At 37.1% G+C, this 23,062-nt stretch overlaps 1 protein-coding gene across 3 annotated transcripts in view; it reads left to right on the forward strand.

Annotated features, from left to right (window-relative positions):
• Btaf1 (B-TFIID TATA-box binding protein associated factor 1) overlaps positions 1–23,062 on the forward strand; it is an 87,908-nt gene that overhangs the window by 20,097 nt on the left and 44,749 nt on the right. For 2 of the 3 annotated variants that reach the window (XR_012910686.1, XM_075973919.1), the window contains exons 2-13: positions 763–886; positions 3,710–3,824; positions 6,097–6,240; positions 9,976–10,139; positions 12,516–12,652; positions 16,522–16,651; positions 17,119–17,187; positions 19,206–19,295; positions 20,381–20,476; positions 20,565–20,741; positions 21,722–21,862; positions 22,588–22,712. Coding sequence is in view for 2 of the 3 variants with exons in the window: in XM_075973919.1 (XP_075830034.1) it covers positions 763–886; positions 3,710–3,824; positions 6,097–6,240; positions 9,976–10,139; positions 12,516–12,652; positions 16,522–16,651; positions 17,119–17,187; positions 19,206–19,295; positions 20,381–20,476; positions 20,565–20,741; positions 21,722–21,862; positions 22,588–22,712 (1,512 nt within the window). In the remaining variant the exon portion in view is untranslated. Of the gene's footprint in view, positions 1–762; positions 887–2,666; positions 2,713–3,709; positions 3,825–6,096; positions 6,241–9,975; positions 10,140–12,515; positions 12,653–16,521; positions 16,652–17,118; positions 17,188–19,205; positions 19,296–20,380; positions 20,477–20,564; positions 20,742–21,721; positions 21,863–22,587; positions 22,713–23,062 lie in introns of those variants that run through there. The other variant, XM_075973920.1, reaches the window with a different exon arrangement.

Raw genomic sequence — 23,062 nt, forward strand, 5'->3', positions numbered from 1 at the left:
CGAGCTAGGAGTTGTGCCTGATCATCCTGTTTTCTTTTTACCCTGAATTATAACCAAGCCATATTATTTGCTTTGCAAGTTGCATTTGTTTTTTTTTTATTATTGCTGTCTCTTCTTAAATTTCATTTATTTATGTATTTTTTAGACAGGGTCTTCTCCGTCACCGAGACTGGACTAGAACTCACTATATAGCCTCAGTTGGCCTTGGATTTGTGACAGTCTTGCCTCAGCCTTCCTAATGCTGGGATTATAGGCATGAGCCACCACCCCCAGTTTATTGCTGGCTCCTGTTCCTTCCTTATAGCCATGGCACAGATCTTTTATATCTATTTTTATTTATCTTTTAATTTTTGAGACAAGGTTTTGCTTAGCCCAGGTTGGCCTTGAATTTGCTCTGTAGCTGTGGCTGTCCTTGAATTCTTGTTTTTTGGTTTTTTTTAGGTTTTTTTTCGAGACAGGGTTTCTCTGTAGCTTTGGAGCCTGTCCTGGCACTAGCTCTTGTAGACCAGGCTGGCCTCGAACTCATAGAGATCCGCCTGCCTCTGCCTCCCAAGTGCTGGGATTAAAGGCGTGCGCCACCACCGCCTGGCTGTCCTTGAATTCTTAATATTTCTGCTTCTCAGGTAATGGGATTATAGGTGCATGCCACCATGCCTGGCTCCCAGCATAGCACCTCATTCAAGGGTCTTGAATACATTTTCTGCCTCAAACTTATGAGGAAACACATCCAGATTAACTGTTATCTTTTTGATCTTGTTATAGACTCGATCGTCTTTTTATCCTACTGGATACTGGTACTACTCCAGTTACAAGAAAAGCTGCTGCACAGCAGCTTGGAGAAGTAGTGAAGCTTCATCCTCATGAATTAAATAATTTGTTATCTAAGGTAAGAACTTACTGTTTTCTTAATGTAATGCAAGTATCAAGACTTGTCCATGGGTAGAGAAACAACAGAACAGGTAAAATCACCCTACATAACCTGGTGTTCTCTGAATTCCATTAAATATCTTTAGTTCTTGAAATAGTTTTTCAAAGTTGCTATTTGTTTGAAAGATAAAAAGTATTTAAATCAATTTTAATTGTTTAAGAGATCTGTCAATATTGAACCTTTTGCTGGTGTAACAAATTTGAATCTGACCCAATTTGGTAATGAACTAAGTTGTTAATCTGGTTTGTTAGCAGTCTAACTTGTTCTTAATGGCAAATAATTATATGATAGTTGGTAGTTTTTAAAAGCTTATGGGAATGCTTGAATATGTAAGACGCTAGTTGAGCTGTTTGGGATGGGAAATTTTTGCTTTGGGTCAGTGTTTCTGTAATCTTAGTACATTTCTTTTCCTATGTATTTTTGCTTAACTGTGGATATGTTGAAGTGCACCTATACATTAATATTTGACAAATGGCATTCAGAGTAAAGTAGTAATACTTTGGGATGGTGGAAGCAGGGAAGTGGCAGGAGTTAGAGTAGTGGTTTTAACCTGTGGGTCGTGACCCTATCAGGGATTCACATATCAGATTATCCTGCATATCACATATTTGCAATTCATAAACAGTAGCAAAATTACAGTTAGGAAGTAGCAATGAAATAATTTTATGTTTGGGGGCGGTCACCACAACATGAGGAACTGTATTATAGGGCCACAGCGTTAGGAAGGTCAAGAACCACTGAGATAGTGGACAGGGTGAGAGCATATTGATTGCCTAGACATTGGAAGCCCTGAGATAGTCTAGTGACTAATAGTCTCTAGTCTAACCCTCTCCTTTCATTCTGGCCTGTCTCCCTGATACACAGGAGTCAGTTCTAAGTCTCCTTTCAACACATACAATATGTATGTGTGTATGTATGTATGTATGTATTGTGTGATTGGTGCCATAAGTGCTAATAGTATCAGATACTATCTGGAATTCTTAACCAAGGTGTAGATGGAGAGACAGATTTGATACCTATAGGTCCCACATTCTCAGAATGGAAAAGGTTACATATTAGGCATTATACTCATCTGTAAGTTGAGTGGAGAGGCATATGTATTTCTCATTATTACAAGAGAAGAAAAGGAAAACTGCCTTCCAAGGTCTTTTTCTCCTTTTTGGTTTTTTTGAAACAGGGTTTCGCTGGTGTAACTCTGGTTGTTCTGGAACTTGCTCTGTAGATCAGGCTGGCTTTGAAGTCACAGGGGTCTGCCTGCCTCTGCCTCCAGAGTGCTGTGATTAAAGATGTTTGCCACCACTGCCCCAGCAACTTAATTTTAAAATGTTTTTTTTATCACGACAGAAGGACATCATAGCCCTTTTAGCAGTTGCTGTAACACACTCAATATTTAGTCACATGCTCAGCTTGATTTGTCTGTTTGAATATTTTGTGCAAAAAATTGTGCTGTGTGATGTAGAATACGTGTTTGTATTGTAGTGTGCTTTATTTCTTCTTCTCTATTGCGAAATGTTAATTCCGTGACCATAAATGGACAGTACTTACACAGTGTACTGCTTCCTGTCTGCTCATCAGTCAAGGGGCCATGAAAACTTATGTACAGTTTTTTTTTTATTGGGTGGGAATGTGTTTCTTGGTGTGTTCTGTTCCCCCCCTCCCTTAAAAAGGATTTCTCTGTGTAATAGGTCTGGCTGTTCTGGAACTTGCTATGTAGACCAGGCTGGCCTCGAACTCACAGAGATCCTCTTCAGTGCTGGGATTAAAGATGTGGACCACCATGCCAGGTTTGACACTTGGCTTTTCCTGTGTGTGTGTATGTGAGAGAGAGAGAGAGAGAGAGAGAGAGAGAGAGAGAGAGAGAGAGAGAGAGAGAGAGAGAGAGAGAACGAGAACACACATGTGTTCTGTGTATTTTGTGTATGTCGGAGGTCAGCCATGTTTTGTTGTTTTTGATTTGGAGCCATAATCCATATTGGGATGTTTTGAGACAGAACCTCAGAGGCTTGGAGATCACTAATAGGGAGATCTAGGTTGATTGGTCAAGTAAGTTCCAGAAATCTATTTCTCTCTGTCTCCCAATGCTGGGATTATAAATGCTAGCCACCATTCCTGGTTTATTTCTTGGGTTCTAAGGATTATTGAATATACATCTTCATGCTTGCCTGGCTAGGAGCTTACTTATTAACTGAGCTATCTTGCAGTCCACATTTGTTTTTCAGTGTGTTAAATAGCTATGTTATTCCTAAAATGCCTTTAAATATTTTATCCCGCCCCCTCTTTGTTTTTTTAAGATGGAGTTTCTCTGTGTAATAGCTCTAACTGTCCTGGAACTTCCTTTGTAGATCAGGCTGACCTCAAACTCACAGAGATCCACCTGCCTCTGCCTCCCAAGTGCTGGGTTTAAAGGTATGCACCACCACATCTGGCTTCTCTTTCCACTTTTTAAGATGCTAGTGAAGGCAGGAGAAATGGCTCAGTGGGTAAAGGAGGATGCTGCCAAATGTGATAACTGAGTTCAGTTACTGGAATGCTGATAGTGGAAGCAGAGTACTGACAAGCCTGCAAGTTGACCTTTGACCTCCACACATGCACACACAATAAATGTAAAAAAAATAATAACATTTTCTTTGAATGATCAAACTTTATGAATTAGTTTAATAATTATAAATGTTTTATATGTATTTGAAGGATTCCAGATTATAAAATAATAGCAAATTAATATTTTTCTGGTTACCTGGAATAAACTATTGATATGTAATTATTTTATTTTATAATTTTAAGGTATTAATATATTTAAGGAGTGCAAATTGGGATACTCGGATTGCTGCAGGACAAGCTGTTGAAGCTATAGTGAAAAACGTGCCCGAATGGAATCCAGTGCCAAGAACCAAACAAGGTGCCTTTAAAGTGCAAAAGTAGTTTGAAATCAGACATAACTGTAGAATTAACTACAGTGTGAAGTATATTGCTAATAATTTCAATTTTGATTTAAAGACTTAATTTATACATTTTCAGGTTTAGCTTTCCTGGAAAAGAATATTAAATAATATGTTTCTTGCCATTAAATTAAAAAAAGAAACTTCTGGATAAACTATTTTCATATGTATTTCCATATATATTTAATCCTATAGGATACTAAATTTATTACTTCCCTCACAGGGATGATGTTGTTTGGAAGTTCATTTGGTGTGATATTTTCTAAACTTCAGCATAATTATGTATGAATATTTGGCAAACTAAGTCTTTAGTAATGTCCCTCTCAGTGTAGGAGTTTTGTCTTCGGTTTGTTGTTTGATTTTGTGGTATTGAGGGTTGAACCCTTGTGGATGCTAGACAAGGAATTCTACTGCTGAGTTGTACTGCTCTCCCAAATTAGTGTTTTATGTTGTTGTTCTTTTTTTTTTTTCCAAATATTTATTTATTTATTTATTTATTAGGTATACATTATTCTGTTTGCTTGTATGTCTGCAGGCCAGAAGAGGGCACCAGACCTCATTACAGATGGTTGTGAGCCACCATGTGGTTGCTGGGAATTGAACTCAGGACCTTTGGAAGAGCAGGCAATGCTCTTAACCACTGAGCCATCTCTCCAGCCCTGTTGTTGTTCTTTTTGAATGTTGTATAGAGGTAAAAGGTTGTAGTACTTATTTTATGATTGCCTCTACTGATAATTTAAAGCAAATCATGTCTTGGAGTCAATGTAAGGCATACAATTGTTTTTTGTTTTTTCAAGATGGTATCTCAGTGTAGCCTTGGCTGTTCTGGAACTTACTCTGTAGACCAGGCTAACCTCAGAGAGATTCATCTGCCTCTGCCTCCTGAGTGTTGGGATTAAAGGCATGAATTATTACTGCCCAAGGCAGACAATTTAATTAAGTAATTTTATTTTAATTAATTAATTTTTTTGAGATAGGGTTTCTCTGTGTAACAGTCCTGGCTGTGCTGGAACTTGCTTTTGTAGACCAGGCTATTCTAAAACACAGAGAGATCTGCCTGCCTCTGCCTTTTGAGTGCTGGTTGAATTTGTTTTCTTACTCTAGCATTCTACAGTACTTCATAAGATATAATAAATATTCCCTAAGTGAGAATCCAGTAACAAGCAGCTAGATTCATTTTAGTCTTTTTGCATAATAAATCTTGTCATTCTTAAAGTTTTTGTTTTTATTTTCTGATGTTATTTTGAATTTTTGTGTTGTCTTTTATCAAATGTAAAACCTTTTCAATTACAGCTCCTTTTCCCCGATTATCTTGTTAGATGGACACGGTGCAGCTTATTTTATTGAATTAGTTACAACTAGCATTAAAATTTATAGTGAGACTGCTTATCATTACTAGAAAACATTCAGAGTTCTGTTTTTTAAGTTAAAGCATTTATAGTTTACAGTAAATGACTGAAAATGCCAGATTAACTGTTGTCTTAGTAAGCAGGTATAGTTTAGCATTTACAGCTAACCTGTTTTTGGAAAGAATGGAGAACACTTTGAAGATGTTCTTGGGTCTCAAATGGATGTAGAATTTCATTAGTTCGTCATGAGTTTACAATTAGAGTGTGGAAAATAAGTTCTATTGAATGAGTAGTTTCTATCCTAGCTATTCCTCCGACATAGGGAGGGATGATGCTATTTTTTTTTTTTGAGACAGGGTTTTTCCGTAGCTTTTTGGTTCCTGTCCTGGAACTAGCTCTTGTAGACCAGGCTGGCCTCGAACTCACAGAGATCCGCCTGCCTCTGCCTCCCAAGTGCTGGGATTAAAGGCGTGGCCACCACTGCCCAGCTGATGTTACTTATTTATGAATACATTTTATGTATGTTGTCTTCTGATTTAGCAGTGTAATAAACTCATACTGTAAGTCTGGAGATTTTAAACCCTTAAACAGTAAATTAAAGTATGATATTTAACATATATGTCAACACGGAAATGCATTTCTTTATATAACATGCTTTCATAATTGGAAACTCACACCCACTTACCATCTGATGGTTTGTAGAAGAGGAGTCACCAAGTTAATAATTGTTTCACAGATAACTAAGAGTGATTGTAGATAAATCATAGTGGTTTTCCTATTTCTTCACTTTTCTTATTAGCCAATACTGCAAGTAATGCTATGCCATGTACTTTGATTCTGCACTTTTGACTTTATGGTCAAATTGATATTTTTAAACTTCTAGAACCTACAGAAAGTTCTATGGAAGATTCATCTACTACAGATCGATTAAATTTTGACAGATTTGATATATGCAGATTGTTACAGCATGGTGCATCACTTTTGGGGTCTGCTGGTGCAGAATTTGAAGTCCAAGATGAAAAATCAGGTTAGTAATAGTCCTGAAGAAGTCTGAAATTTTGCTGTCAAACTGACTTATAATTTGGTGTGCTGTTTAATATATAAGGAATCAGGAAACATAAATTGTGTGAAGCTTTTATGTGTAGGGGAGTTATGGGTAGTCAAAGTAACCAACAGTGCTTGTTCTAAAGCTGGAATAATCAGAACCAATATAGAATGTGGCAATGCTTTTATAATTCTGGGAATTTGAAGGTTATTATATTGTATATTATCTTATATTTCAAGTAGTATTGTATCTTGTGCCTATGTGCAAAGTGAAAAATTAAAACCAAACCTTGACAAGGTACCTGGCTTATCTTTAAGCTAACAGAATATATAGAATGTATAGAATATATTGATACAAAGGTGAGTAGATGCCTTGAGTGCAGTGGCTCTCGTGCCAGCAGCTCCTAGAGGCCGAAACAGGATCATTTGAGTCTTGGAATTTGGGATTAGACAGCAACAAAGGGAGGCACTGCCTCAGAAAACCAAAAAACAGTGGTCACAGAAAAATAAATATTTTCTTACTCAAGATTGTGACTTTGAGTAGAAAAACATCTAATGTTTTTAATGGATTTCTGTAAATAGGTTGTTTCTTAACTTCAAATGGGGGCAGGGTGTGGTATCACGCACCTTTATTCTTAAGCCAGCCTGGTCTACGTAGTGAGTTCTAGGCCAGACAAAGCAACACAATGAGATTCTTTTTTAAAAAAAAAAGCAATAGATGTTATCAATATGATTTTGATTATGGTCTGTATCTTGTGGCCATTTATTTTTTTATTTTATTTTGCTTTTGTTTTTTTCGAGACAAGGTTTCTCTGTAGCTTTGGTGCCTGTCCTGACCAGGCTGACCTTGAACTCACAGAGATCCATCTGCCTCTGCCTCCCAAGTGCTGGGATTAAAGGCATGTGCCACCACCGCCTGGCATGGCCATTTATTTATTTATTTATTTATTTTAATTTTTCTTTTCCCCCTTTGGTTTGTGTGTTTGTGGGGTATGTGCACACGTGTATGCCTGAGGGCCATGTTCCTATTGGTTTTTGGAACTCACTGATGTGACTGGGCTGGGTGGCCAGTGAGCTCCAGAGTCCCGTCTCCACCTCTTTATCACTGGGGTTATAGGTGTGTGCTATCAGACCAGGGTTCTGGAGGCTTGAAATCAGGTGCTACCTCTCTAGCCCCCATTTTCATTATTTTGATAGTAGTCTTTTTGTTTGATTTTGGTTTTTATTTTATTTTTTTAATATTTATTTATTTACTTATGGCTTTTTAAGACAGTTTCTCTGTCGCTTTGGAACCTTCCTGGAGCTAACTCTTTTAGACCAGGCTGGCCTCAAACTCACAGAGATCTGCCTGTCTCTGCCTCCCGAGTGCTGGAATTAAAGGAGTGTGCCATCTTAAGGGTATGAGAGAGTCATATTTTATGGCTAAATGATATTTCATTTTGTAGACACCATATTTTATTTATTCTTTCCTCCTTTGGGTTGTTCCCACTTTCTGGCTATTAAGAATAAGCTTCTGTCAGGTCTGGGAATATGGTTTACTGGTTAAAGTTTTACTGCTCTTGTAGAGGATCCGTATTTGTTTCTGAGCCAACATGTCAGGTGATCAAGCCAGTGATCAAGACTCTAGCTCCAGATCCAGTGCCTTTATTCTGTGCACATATCTTCCCCAATACATATGATAAAAAATAAAAAATAAATGTTGAAAAGAATAAGTTACTATAAATCATTCATTTACAAGTTTTAGTATGAGCAAATATTTTTATTTCTCCTAGGAGTAGAATGCTGGGTCATACTAACCATATTCTTCTATTAGAAACTACCAATTTTTAAAAAGTAGCTCCTCCATTTTATATTCCACCAGCAGTGTATGAGAAAACGAATTTCTTTATAGCCTTACCAACACAATTATCTAACTTTTGATGCTCGCCACACTAGTGAGTATGAATGCTAGCTCTGTGGTTGTCATTTGTGATTTCCAACTGACTAGTGATATTGAATATCTTTCATCTTATATTGTGGTTGTTGTCCATTTTAATCTACTCTTTGGGAAGTTTCTTTGTAGAAATGCCTGTTTAGGGTCTTTTCTTGTTTTAAAATATGAGTTGGAAGCATTCTTTGTATGTTCTAGATACAATGCCTTATCAGATATATGACTTGCATGTTTTATTTATTTAGTCTGTGTATTTATTTATTGCCTTTTTATTTTCTTGGCTATATTTTTTTTTATTTTTTAATGGTGAGCTGTGGATCAAATCCAAATCCTGGCACATATTTTGCTAATGCTCTATCACTGAATTAAGTCCTTGTTTTATTTAAATTTTTATTATTATTATTTTTTTTTTTTCAGGAGGGATTTCTGTCCTGGAACTAGCTCTGTAGACTAGGCTGGCCAAAAACCCACAGAAATCCACTCGCCTCTGCCTCCTGAGTGCTGGGATTAAAAGCGTGGGACACCACCACCTGGCTGTTTTAATTTTCTTAATGGTGTTCTTTGAAGCATAAAATATAATTTTGTTAGGTCCAATTTATGTGTTTTTCAATTTTGTGTGTGTGTCATATGTAAGAAACTTTCTCCAAAGAGTTTTCCAATATGAATTGTTCTAGTTTTTTTTAACTTTGGTTTTTGCCATATGTAAGATTGATTAATGTTCTATTTTAATAAGATTTTTGTTTTTGTTGTTTTAGACAGGGTTTCTGTGTGGAACCCTGGCTGTCCTAGAACATGCTGTAGACCAGGCTGACCTAGAACCCAGAGATCCTCCTGCCTCTGCCTCCTCCCAAGTGCTGGGATTAAAGGTGTACACCATAACTGCCCCGCCCAGCCCTAGTGCTGTTTTAGAAAAGTATTTTTTTTTATAGAACTTAATAAAATAGCTGTTTTAAGGCCAGCTTTTAATTTTTAAAGATTTATTTACTTTTATGTATATGAGTGCTCTATTGATTTTATGCCAGAAGAGGGTGTTGCATCCCGCTGTAGATGGTTGTGAGACACTGTATGGTTGCTGGGGATTGAATTCAGGACCTTTGGAAGAGCAGCCAGTGCTCTTAACCACTTGCCATTTCTCCAGCCCCCAAGTTTCAATTTTTAAACAGTCTATTTACTCAGAGTCTCACTATGTAGCCCCCCTAGCTGGCCTGGAAAGTAGAGGTTTGCTTCCCTCCTGGTCTCTGAGATTAAAGATAGACGCTGCCACACCTGGCTCTTATGAATTTAATTAAAATATAGATTTTATTTTATATGTGTATGGGTGTACACCCACATGTGTGGCTGGTACCTGAAAAGGCCATCAGCCCCTAGAGGACATCAGATCCTCTATAACTGCTTTTATAACTTTCTTTAAACTGCTGTTTGGCTCTAAAAATCAAATGTAGGTCCTCTGGATGAGCAGCCAGTGCTTTAACCCTAAAACCATCTCTCCAGGCTGCTCAATTTTTATTTTTGAAATGACACTTTTTTGGTATAATTTTGTTTTACTGTTTTTCATCGAAAGATTTGATATTTTGCTTGTGACATTTCAAAACTTAGCTCAACTTTGTATCCTAGACTGACCCTTACTGCTGCCTCAGCTTTCTGAGTGCTGGAATTACAAGCACGTGGTACCACTCGCAATTAACCAAGCAAATGTCAGTATGTGTTTTTTAATGTGGTGGGAGTCTGATCTGCACATAAGAAAATTCTAACTAATTCAGAGAGAATGTATTTCTTTTCTGTTAATAGGTGAAGTGGATCCTAAAGAGAGAATATCACGTCAACGGAAATTATTACAGAAGAAACTTGGACTTAATATGGGAGAAGCAATTGGAATGAGTACTGAAGAACTCTTCAACGATGAAGATTTGGATTACACCCCAACTTCAGCAGCCCTTGTAAACAAACAATCTGTAGGTAAAACATTGGGTTGATTGCAAGTAACAACACAAAAGTTTATTTTACTACGCAACTGAACCAAGAAATTTCTATAGACCAAGTATTGTGTGTCCATTTAGGCCATATTGACCATTCCCCACTAAGTATAGCTAGTATACCAGTATATGTAGATTAAACACATTTATGTGTGTAGTATATGTATGTGTTCATGTGGGAGTATGCATGAGTTTTTCCAGGTACATTTGTATGTGTGTGTTCTTATGTGTAGAAGTAAGGTCAAATTTAGTAATGTCTTGATTAGTTGCCTTAGTTTTAGAGACAGGGTCTCCTTTGAACCTGGAGCTCATCCATTCACTAGGTTGTCTGGACAGTGAGCTCTAGGGACCGGTCAGTCAGTCTGCACCTGCCATGCCTGACTCTGACATGAACTCAAGTCCTCATGCTGACACAGTAGACACTTGATTGACACTCTTCTATGACAGTCTCATTCCAATTTGTGACTGAGTCATAGTTTTACTTTGTCCTATTTTTTTCCTTTATTCTTTCAATTCTCAGTGGATGCATATGAACTTTTAAAAATTGTTTTTATTATTTTAGAATTTTATAGACTGTATTTTGGTCATAGTCACCCTTAAGTCATCCCAGATCCACTCGCACCTCCTTCCATTTCCCCCAGTGCACGCTAACTTTATTTTGGACACTGTCTTTTGAAGTGCGAAAGACTGTAACTCTGTTTCATATAGAAGTGCACTGTTATGTTTCAAAGGTTCAGCACTCATTCTCCTATCCTCTAAAACCTGTAAGGGCCCTTTTGCTCCATCAATATTTCCTGCTTCTGGTCAGGTACAGTGGCACATGTCTATAATTCCATGACTCTGGAGGCAGAAACCAGCCTGGGGTACAGAAAGAATTCTAGGCTAGCTTGAGCTCAGGGCAAGACTTGTCTTATCGGGGAGGCTTTGGTCCTAACAGGTTGGTCTTGCATGTTGAGGTTCCTTAGGGAAGTTTCTTAAAGGTTTGTGTTATCATCTGCTGTTAAAGCTGCACTGTCACATGCCAGTGGTTCCTGGTTCCCAGACATTATCACCACATCCATATTAATACTCCTTATAATTATATAATTTCAGTTAATTCTTAGGATAGATACAGAAAGGGATTTCTTTTCTTTGTCCCCTCCTCTTCTTTCCCTGAGGCAGTGTTTCTCTGTGTAGCCCTGGCTGTTCTGTAGACCAGGCTGGCTTCTAACTCACAGAGATCCACCTGTCTCTACCTCCTGAGTGCTGGGATTAAAGGAGTGCACCACCACTGCCCAGCTTCAGAAAGGAATTTTTAAGGTAATTTTTATTATATAAACAGAGTATATCTTTCTGTCTCTGTGTGTCTCTCCCTCTTCTGTCTATGATACTTCTGCCTCTGCCTACAGAGGGCTAGGATTCTTACTTACTATGTTGCTTAGGCCCAAATTCCTGGACTCAAGTTTTATTCTCTTGCATCAGCCTCCTGAGTAGACAAGCACCTTAATATTTGCTTATTATGCAGTTTTTATAGTGTTTCCAATGGACAGAAAAAGATCAAAAAAAGCAGGAAGTGGCTAAGATAAAAGGATCATATGACTAAGTTGATGATAGCATGCTTGGACCAGCAAGTATCTTAAGGCTATACTTTTTTTTTTTTAAACATGATAAGCATCGGTTTCTTTTATTGAAAATTTTATTTTCAAAACTTGATTGTATAATTGTTTTGAAGACTCAACTCTTCAGAAACCCTCTTTTTGTTAGGATTATTTATTTATGCCACACCTGTAGTATAAAAAAGTTATGAAACAAGACTTAGTCTGTTGGGAATTAGATAATTAAGAAGGAATTTTTTTTGAAAGTTTTAATTATTTTTTGAGACAGGGTCTTTCTATGTGTTTCCGACTGTCCAGGAACTCAGTAGACCAGGCTTACCTCTACCTCACAGATATCATCTGTTGGGATTAAAGATGTCCCTTTTGTTGTTGTTGTTGTTGTTACTGTTTCAAACAATTTTTATTACTGGTTTTGCTTGTAAGTTTGCTTGTTTTGATTTCTGTTTTGGACTTATTCCTTTTTTTTTTATTATTTAAAAGCCATTTTTGTTTTTGAGACAAAGTCTTACTACGTAGCCCTGGCTTTCTCATCCTCCTCCAGCCTTCTAAGTGTTGGGATTTTAAGTGTTGCAGTACACATGGCTTGAGAGTAAAATCATGATGCAGCCATACAACACAGTAGTGTAATATTATTAAAAAGAATGTTCATTTCTATATTAATTTCTATATTAGGTGTACTACTATACACCTATTTCTCTCATAAGATTGAAATTATAGATATTTTAATTTCTGACAGTTTAAACTTGTTTTATTTTTTTAGACTCTTCAGGCAGCTGAATTGATAGATTCAGAATTCCGAGCAGGAATGAGTAATAGACAGAAGAACAAAGCTAAAAGAATGGCCAAGTTATTTGCAAAACAGAGATCCAGGGATGCGGTAGAAACAAATGAGAAAAGGTAGTAATCTCTTTATTTACTTGAAATAGAAATTGTGCTTGATTTACAGATAAAGATTTTGATGATTTTTATTCGGCTGAATGGTACTGTGCTTGTATTGTTTTACTCAGGACATAGTATTTGCTGTTGCTGCGAAATGAGATTTCTACAGAAAAATCTATAGGAGTAGAATTTTTTTTTGTTTTTATTAATTTTCCTCAGTGATTTTCAGCATCACATGAAGACTGAAGACCAAGGGAAGAGCATTCCAGTTACAGGAGTATAAGCGCCTTCACTGTGGAGTATTTAGGATGGAGATTATTAGAGAAGGAATTCAGAATGCTGGTCTAAGGGTGACCAGTCAAGATGATAGGCTTGTTAAGATAACGAACTGTCATGGTGGTTTCCCTTGTTCTTTAGTTTGGGGCTGTGCTAAATAGCTGGTGATAATCCAGACTTGCTTGGTTAATCTTTTCGTGGAAAAGAATTCTGAAGTAGAGTAATTGTCTTATTGACTTGAATTAATAAAAGTGTTATCTATCCTCAAAGGGTAGCTAGTTCAGAACTACATCTTTAAGATTGGTCTCTGAAAGTGCTTATTAAATTATAGATTCTTGGGTCCCTTGTATGTGTGTGTGTGTGTGTATATGTATGTTTGCTTGCCTGCTTGCCTGCTTGCTTGCTTGCTTATTTATTTATTTATTTATTTATTTATTTATGGTATTTCGAGACAGGGTTTCTCTGTAGCCTTGGAGCCTGTCCTGGAACTAGTTCTCATAGGCCAAGCTGGCCTGGAACTAAGAGATCCGCCTGCCTCTGCCTACTGAGTACTGGGATTAAAGGCGTGTGCCGCCACTGCCCGCCTGCGGTCTATCTATTAAACCAGAGTCTAATGGTGTTCAATAAATGTTTGAGCAAGTTATGAGCTAATAAATATTGCAAAGTATAAAAGCAGGTCTTTGTAGATGGTGATACTTCTCCTTTTTAAATTCAATTGAAGTTGAAAAGTGTTTATAGTGTTTAAGAGTTAAGCACAAACAGATGTGTAATAAACTTATTTGATAGGAATTCATGCTTGAGCCAGATAGTAGTTGCTCATGCGTTTAATCCCAGTGAGGGAGGCAGGCAGATCTCTGTAAGTTTGAGGCTAGCCTGGTCTACAGAGGGAGTTCCAGGACAGCCAGAGATAAACAGAGAAACCCCGTCTTGCAAAAAAAAAAAAAATCAACCCCCCCCCAAAAAAGAAGAAGAAATCTATGCTTGGGTTTTGTTGATGTTTTTATTTTGTTTTTTAGATTTATTCATGTATTTTATATGTGTGAGTGCTCTATTCGCATGAATGCCTGTATGATAGAAGAGGATTTCAGTTCTCATCATACATGGTTTTGAGCCACCATATAGTTGCTGGGAATTGAAATTCAAGACCTCTGGAAGAACAGCCAGTGCCCTTAACCACTGAGCCATCTCTCCAGCCCCCAAGTTCTAATTTTTAAAAAATTTATTCATGGCCGGGCGGTGGTGGCGCACGCCTTTAATCCCAGCACTCGGGAGGCAGAGGCAGGCGGATCTCTGGGAGTTCGAGGCCAGCCTGGTCTACAAGAGCTAGTTCCAGGACAGGCACCAAAGCTACACAGAGAAACCCTGTCTCGAAAAACCAAAAAAAAAAAAAAATTTATTCATTCAGAGAGAGTCTCATTATGTTGCCCTGTCTGAGCCATCCCTCTAGCTCCAGTTACTTGTTTTTTTAAAGTGTAAACTTTATTGAATTTGTTAACTGTGGGATTTTTTAAAGTGAACAGCTGGTTAAGGTCATAGACATTGAATATCCCTAAGCCAAAATGTCCCAAAAATCTAAACCTTTGAGCATAAGTTTCTGATTCCAGAGGATTTTAGGTTTTTGCTATTAAAGAGACTCATCTAATAAAGCTTATGCAAATATTTTCAAATTCAGTAAAGTCTAAGAGCAGAATGTTTCTGGTCCCAACTAGAAATATTTTGTATATACCTATATGTATGATGCATCATATTAATAGAATCGTTAAAAGGGGAGGAGAAAGACATAATAAGGAAGGTGTCTTAGTCACTGTTCTGTTGCTGTCAAGAGACACCATGACTAAGGCAACTCTTAGAAAAGAAAGCATTTCTCCAAGGCTTGCTTACAGTTTCAGAGATTTAATCCATTATGGTGGGGAACATGGCAGCATGCATGGCACTGGAGCAGGAGAGATACATTTTTATCCATAGGCTGAGGCGGGAGGGGGCGGTTGGCATGGGCGTTTGAAACCTCAAATCCCACCTACCAGTGATATACTTCTAACAAGGCTCCACCTCCAAACCCTTTTAAATAGTGCCATTCACTGGTGGCTAAGCATTAAAATATCTGAGCCTATGGGGGGTCATTCTTACTCAGACCACCACAGAAGAGGAAATAAGAGGAAAGAGTATGAAAGATTTGATTGGATGGTCTAGGAGGCCTTCACAGAGATTAGAATAAAGATCTTAAAGAAGGCCCTTAACTGTCTAGGAAGAGACACTCCAAATGCAATTTTAAAGTCAAATATCTAGAAGTAGAATTATGCAGGCTTTAAAGATGTAAGATGATGTACTAGTATAACACGATAGGAGAGAATTAAGGAAAGAGCAGGGGGTGAGTCTTCAACCTCTTGATGATTTTATAGAACAAGTACCTTGGCCAAAAGTTTACACAATTAAGATGCAGAGACTGAGCACTGGGCATGGTGTTGCACACACCTTTAATTCTAGCATTGGGATCTCTGAGTTTGAGGTCAGCATGATCTACAGAGCTAGTTCCAGGACAGCAGAGAAGTCTTGTCTCTAAAAACAAAACAAAAGATGTAGCAAGAGGGAGATATTCAGAGAAAGTAAGTCTATCTATACTTTTGATTTTTCAAGACGGGATTTTTTTGTGTAACAGTCCTGACTGTCTTGGATCCCTCTTTTGTGGACCAGGTTGGCTTCAAACTCAGAAAGATCTGCCTGCTTTTGCCTCCTGAGTGTTGGGATTAAAGACCTGCACCACCAATTCTTTTAATGATGTATAAAGGTAGTTTGTGTTTTGTTGGTTTATTGGCTAAGATGACCTTGAGTTCATCATGTTTTTACCTCTCCTTGGTGCTGGGGTAAAAGGTGTGTGCTACCACACCCAGATTAAATAAAAGTAATATTACTTGTCTTTTAATTTTTAATATTTATTAGGCTAGCCTTTGAATTTTTTTCAAGTTATAAAGCAGTACTTTTCTCAAATGTTCTCCATACTCTTTATCAGTGGTCAGATTTTGTATATTTTTAAAATTTTTGCTAGTTTTTCCACACAGTATATTTTAATCATATTCTTTCAACAAGTAAGCATAATTATATTACTTCGCACATTAGTTTTCTCTAGGTTGCAAAAGCTTAAAAATGTTAATGCCATGCGTGGCTAGACTAAGTTGTTGAGTTAAAAGAATTTAAAATTAAAAGAAAGGAAACTAACTGGTTATAGAGATGAAAGAATGTTAGTCTTGAGATTTTTCAGTTTCAAAGGAAAGATTTAGCAACTTAAAGACTAGTGGGGTTTTTTATATTTACTTTATTGTTTTTAATTCAGCTATACATTTTTCCAGCTCCCCCTCCCAATTTACTCAGTAGATCTTGTCTTTCTGTCCTTCCTAGGCAAATCCATATATTTCTCTGTTAGGGACGTCTTTGTCTAGGTAATAGGGTATATTTTGTTCAAAAATATTAATGAGTTCATTTTAGTTGATTTTTCTAAAAGTAAGCTACATAAGCAAAATTGATGCATCTGTGAAGATGATGGATTTTTCTTATATGCATTGTGTATCATTCATATTTTTCTTCATTTACTTTAAATTTGGTGACTTCTTTTTTAGTAATGACAGTACTGATGGAGAGCCAGAAGAAAAGAGACGGAAAGTAGCAAATGTTGTTATTAATCAGACTACTACTGATTCCAAAGTCTTGGTTGATAATGTTCCAGAAAATTCTTCCATAATTGAGGAGGTATATTGAAATTGTTTATAACTTTTAACTATTATTATTACTATTATTATTTGTATGGATGTTTTGCTGCATGTATGTCTGTTTATTACTTGCATGACTGGTGTCCATGGAGGCCAGAAAAGGGTATCAGATGCCCTGAAACTGGAGTTATAGACGGCTGTCATGTGGGTGCAGGAAATAGAACCTGGATTCTCTGGAAAAGCAGCCAGTGTCTTTAACCACTGAGACATCTCTCCAACTCCTCTTTATCGGTTTCTTAACTGTATATATTAAGAATATTCTATAATTTGTCAACCAAGAGAAATTTTATTTGTAAATGTCTTAACACTTCATTAGTAAAATGTTTACTTTAAAAATTTAAAACTTTGTTACTATTGCTAATGCTATAAATAAATGCACTTCATTAGCTTTCTTAAATTAGTAGTATAAAGCTTTGATATAGTTGTAATTATATATTTCTTATTTAGACAAATGAATGGCCTTTGGAAAGTTTCTGTGAAGAACTTTGCAATGATCTTTTTAATCCCTCCTGGGAGGTAAAGTATCTTCTTAGCTCCATTTGGTGTAAAGTAAGGAAACAATGCCAAGGATAGAAAACGTGCTGAGATTCTTATTTTCACCTTGGGTGTCTCTTAGGACTTAGGGCATATTATATAGTTTTATTGTCTCTCTCTCTCCTTTATGTGTGTATGTTGGAGTGGGGTTGGGGTTGAGGCCGGGTCTCATCATGTAACTAGCTTTCTTTGAACTCACAGAGATTCCTCTGTCTCTGCCTTCTGGGTGCTGGGATTAAAAGTATACTCTACCATACCAGGTTTGACTTCTAAGTAGAAATTTTTAGATTTTTTAAAAAAAATCGTTTTTAGCCTTTATGTTGTGAAACAAATTGTCATTTTTTTTATTCTTTTGGCTACTATAAAAACTTGTATTTTCCTTATAGACAGTAAAATGTGTTTTTTTCATTGAAAATAGACAGTTTTGGAGAATAGGGTGGCAGTCTCATAGTTCAGGATGGTTTTGAACATGTGATATTCTTGACTCAACCTCCTTTGTTCTGGGTTTTCAAGTATTCACTGTATCATGCCTACAGTGGGCAGTTTTGATTTACTAAGATTAGTAATTTCAGTGCCTGGGTGTTTATTCTATGTGTACAGAAGCATGTGTGTACGATACTCAAGGCTCTGGACTCATGCCTCAAGATCACTTCACCACCAAAACTAAACAAAATAGTTTTGAGTTGAGATTGGGTACATCCAGGGTGGTATGGCCATATACAGGGTGGAAGTTTTCCAACCAGTTTCAGAAGTAATTTAGCCTCCAAAGTATTTCTTTAATGAAGACTTCAAACTTTTCCCAATATGTAGAAAAAGTGAAAATGAAGCCTTTGGATGAATTGCTAATTGGTCATCTCAGACCTTTGGTTATCTCTTGAATTAACAAACAAGACTTTGGGGCCAAGGGATGTAGCTCATTGGTACAGCACTTGTATGAGATTCTGCCTGGGTGTTATTGTCAACATGGAAAGAAAAAGGAAAAGAAAAGAAGGGAAAAAAAAATCCTAGTGTTACGTACTTTTTGAAGTTAAGTAAGTCTTTGTTCAGATAACATTTTAAATAAATGAATATAGTGTCAGTGGCCCTCCCCTCCTCCCTTGGCAGATAACATGTAAGAGTATCCTCATCTATGAGAATAGCCCTTTATCCATGGGCTTTAGGGAAGCACTATATTATTATATTAGACATCTTGGGTAAATTCTTTCTTCTGGAACTTGACCTTACTTTTTAATGCATGTACTTCTAAAATATTTAGTGTTTTGGGCTATACAGAACAATATATGGAAATTTCTTTCCCTTGCTGCTTAATTCTAGAGTGCAGGTAGAGGCTGGGGGTGGGGATAAAAGCCTGGCTAGAGTTAGAATAACCATTTTCTTGCTTAGCTTTTTTTTTTCTCTTTTCTTGAGACAGGGTTTCTCTGTGTAGTACTACTGGCTGTTTTGGAACTCACTCTGTAGACCAGGCTGGCCACGAACTCACTGAGATCCACCTGCCTCTGCCTCCCAGGTTCTGGGATTAAAAGTGTGCACCACCACTGCCTGTCTTTGCTCCACTTTTAAAACCTTCCACGTAACCAAAAAAGTTGTGAAATAAATATATGTAATTTGTCTCAGTTGAAAAACTTAGTCCTATAAGGTAATACTTATTTTACTTTCTTTGTATCCCAGTACACAATGCTTATTCTTAAAAGCATTATTGTAGGCCAGGTGTGGTGTCACATGCCTTTAATCTCAACATTTGGGAAGTAGAGGCTGGCCAGTCTTTGTGGGTTCTTGGCCAGCCTTGTGTACTGAGCAGCTTTCAGATCCTCTAGGGTTAACAAAGTAAAACACTACATTAAAATGAAAGAAGGAAGGAAGACAGACAGACATAATTATGTTTTAATAGATGTTTCTGTAACATCATCACTGACTGAAAAACATTTTCATATTAAAGAAAAGTTGAACTTGACTTCTTTAAACATTTGACCTCTGATATTTCCTTTCTGGGGTTTTTTTAGGTTCGACATGGGGCAGGTACTGGACTTAGAGAAATTCTTAAAGCTCATGGGAAAAGTGGTGGTAAAATGGGAGACAGCACTTTAGAAGAGGTAAGTATATTAAAATTATGATTTAGTTTTAGTAGTCAGTCTCTCTTCCCAATTTAGGGGAAGTAACAAATGTTACGTACCATTAGAATGGACATGCAAGGTGAGAGGAAAAACTGTTAAAAGGTTAAAAAAAAAACAAGCTTGTAGTCATAGAATACATCTAGGGATCAGAGAGATTCAGAAGGACGAGTGCAAAAATTGTAGAAAGAAGAGCATTTGAGCAGGATATAATGAAATAGAGTAGAGTTAGGAAGAGGAAATGGTAATGTCGAACAGCAACGGTTATGTAGTGAGAAACACTGGAAACAGCATAGCTAAAGTAACTTTCTTTTGTATTGTTGGAGGTTGGGGGTGCTTTGAGACAGTCACTGTCTAGTGCCGGATGACCTGTAACTCCTGTTTACCTTTCTAACCTGGAGCTCACAGAGACCTGTTTGCCTCTGGGTCCTGAATGCCCAGCCTATAACCAGTTTTTTTTTTGAGACAGGGTTCTCTACAGAGAACCTTTGGAGCCTGTCTTGGAACTCGCTCTGTAGACGGCTGGTCTCAAACTCACAGAGATCCTTCTGCCTCTGCATCTGAGTGCTGGGATTAAAGCCCTGTGCCACCACCACTGGGCATAATTAGTTTTCTTAAGAGTACAGGTAACTTAATAGACCCATGAATAGAAGAATTTTGATGTAGTGTTTCTGAATATAATTATCAAAGAGGACATGTTTATAATTAAGGATGGTATGTGGAGCTCTTCCACTGGTAACTGTTCATTCTCCGAAGATAATCTGTTCCAGTATTGTATTTTTTCTTTTTTGGGCCTAACAGCTGTATTTTTATTTACTTTTTAATTAATTAATTAATTTTCTCTATCTCTATCCATCTATCTATCTGTCTATTGTTTTTCAAGACAAGGTTTCTCTGTAGCTTTGGTGCCTGTCCTGGAAGTAGCTCTTGTAGACCATGCTGGCCTCGAACTCAAAGAGGTCTGCCTGCCGCCGGGTGTACCACCACTGCCTGGCTCTAACACTTCTATTATCCCCTAGTACAGAGTTGATTTTTACCTGTTATTAAAAATGATTGTATCTTAATAGATGATTCAGCAGCATCAAGAGTGGTTGGAGGACTTAGTCATTAGACTCCTTTGTGTTTTTGCCTTGGACAGATTTGGAGACTTTGTTTCTGATGAAGTAAGTATCACTTGAGTGAAGCTTTGCCCAGGTTGTAAATTCTACATAAGTATATTTTCTGTATATGTAACTTCTTTCTGTTCTCTAGGTTGTAGCACCCGTTCGTGAAACTTGTGCTCAAACATTAGGTGTGGTTTTAAAGCACATGAATGAAACAGGAGTTCATAAGACAGTGGATGTGCTACTGAAATTACTGACCCAAGAACAGTGGGAAGTTAGACATGGTGGTCTGCTGGGAATAAAATATGCTTTGGCAGTTCGCCAGGTAAGTAACTCAGTTTGGAAAGTGCAAGCGAGAGACTTTTAGTCATAGGTGTTGTGTTGTGATGAGTGTGCTTGATTGCCTGTTCCTTTGTTTTATGAGCTAGGTATGGAGCTCCATCTGGCCTGGACCTTGCTATATAGACCCAGGCGGGCCTCAGAATTGCAGAGGTAGTTCCGCTTCTGCCTCTTGGGTTCAGAAATTATAGGTGTGTGTTGTCGTGCCTTCTTGAGAAAGTGTCACAGAAAAAAAGATGTCTATCAAGAGTCGGACTTAGTTTGCTCAATGTAGTGGTTTCCAAGTCTCTCTATTTTTCTGCAGTTATCACTTTCTTTTCTTTTCCTCCTTTCTTCTTTTCTTCTACGACTGGGTTTCTCTGCATAGCCCAGACTGGTCTCAAACTCACAGAGATCTGCTTCCTCTGCCTTCTGAGTGCTGGGGTTAAAGGCATGCACCAGCACCATGTAGCTAATAATCTTTTTTTTTTCCCATATGGTCTTATTATATAGTCCTGGCTGATGTAGAACTCACAGATATTGGGATTGTAGGTGTGTGCCATCATGACCAGCCTTTAGTGCTTGATAGCTTTTTTAAAAAATTTATTTGTATTGGTGTTTTGCCTACATGTGTGCCTGTGTGTTGGATCCTTGGAACTGGAGTTCCAGACAGTTGTGAGCTGCCGTGTATGTGCTGGGAATTGAAGCCGGGTCCTCTGGAAGAGCAGTTAGTGCTCTTACCCACTGAGCCATCTCTCCAGTCCCAGTACTTGATAGCTTTAATGAAGTATTTAATAAAGTTTTTAATAAAGTATTGTAATCTTTCTCTAGTGGGATTATTTATGTAAGCTTCTGCTAACTTATCTTTTTTGTTTGTTTCTTTTCAAATACAAAAATATTGGAATATTTGTTCAAAGTTAATAGAGATGTTTGAACACAGTAATTATTCCATAGAAAATTAGCCTGTTTTGGTGTACTATTTTGCAGGATGTAATTAATACTTTATTGCCTAAAGTTTTAACTCGAATAATTGAAGGACTCCAGGACCTTGATGATGATGTCAGAGCTGTTGCGGCAGCATCCTTAGTGCCTGTGGTAGAAAACCTTGTCTACCTTCAGACACAAAAGGTATATTAAAGATTTTTCAGCATTTTTTCCCTATAGTGCATGTTTACATGTGGGTATGGAATAGTAGGAAAAACATTGAGTTCTTGTTATTTTATCTCCTACACCTTTTATAGAAATTCTCTTGTTTCTAACAAGGTACATGCACGCTTGATTATGTGTTGTCTTTGGGAACAGTGAGTTGTATATTATCTAATTCCCTTTATGTACATAATAAACAGAAGTTCCTTGAAAAAGCAACAGATATTTCTTCCTAAATTTACCCTTTATGTTTAGAGATAATCAAGTTTTAATTTTTATTTTGTTTTTTAATATTTTAACTTGATCTCATTTTTAAGAGACTGTTAAATTTTAGCTACAGTTCCATTTCATCAAATACAGAATATGAAGTTAAAAGGGCAGCCGGCATTATTTTATGAGCTCAAAAACTAAACATGTATTTTCATGATTGTTTATATCATTTAAAATTCCCTGAAGCTATCCTGCCCAGTAAACCTCTGGGTGGGGAGGAAGTGAGAAAAGTAGAGCCTAATGACATTAAAAAGAGGTAGAGAATTGTTAATGGCAAATAGTGTCTTCTCCTTGATATCACTTAAAACTGACACTGTCCAAATTCATTGAAGGTATATATCCTATTGACTCGCTAGTTACCCTTTGAATATAATTTGGCAGGATTTAAGAATTAGTTGTGTGAAGTCAATAACTTTTCTTAAAAACTGATCTTACAGGTACCCTCCATTATAAATACCTTATGGGATTCTCTCCTGGAATTAGATGATCTAACAGCTTCAACAAATAGTATTATGACTCTTCTTTCATCAATGTTAACTTACCCTCAGGTCCAGCAATGCAGGTAATTATTTCTTAGTAGTGTGATAGAATAATAAGCCTTTCTATGTCTTTCCAGATTAAACTTAGACTTCCAGCAGCTTTAAGAACAGTGCTGTTTATTGAGGACACCACTTTTTCTAGGAAGTTTTTTCCCTTCTTTATTCTAACTACTAGAACATTTGGAACAAGAAATGTTATTTTAGGGGCTAGGATCAGACCTTAGTGGGAGATTGCCTAATGTACAAAGCCCCGTGTTCTAGCACTGCATACACACAAATAAACTTTTTAAGTAGTTGTTTGCTTTACCTTGGGTATTAGTTTTATAGTTCATTATCTTGTGGATCTAAAATAGATACCTCAAAATAGTTTATT

Source organism: Microtus pennsylvanicus, chromosome 5, assembly GCF_037038515.1.
Source record: "Microtus pennsylvanicus isolate mMicPen1 chromosome 5, mMicPen1.hap1, whole genome shotgun sequence".
Lineage (NCBI taxonomy): Eukaryota > Metazoa > Chordata > Mammalia > Rodentia > Cricetidae > Microtus > Microtus pennsylvanicus.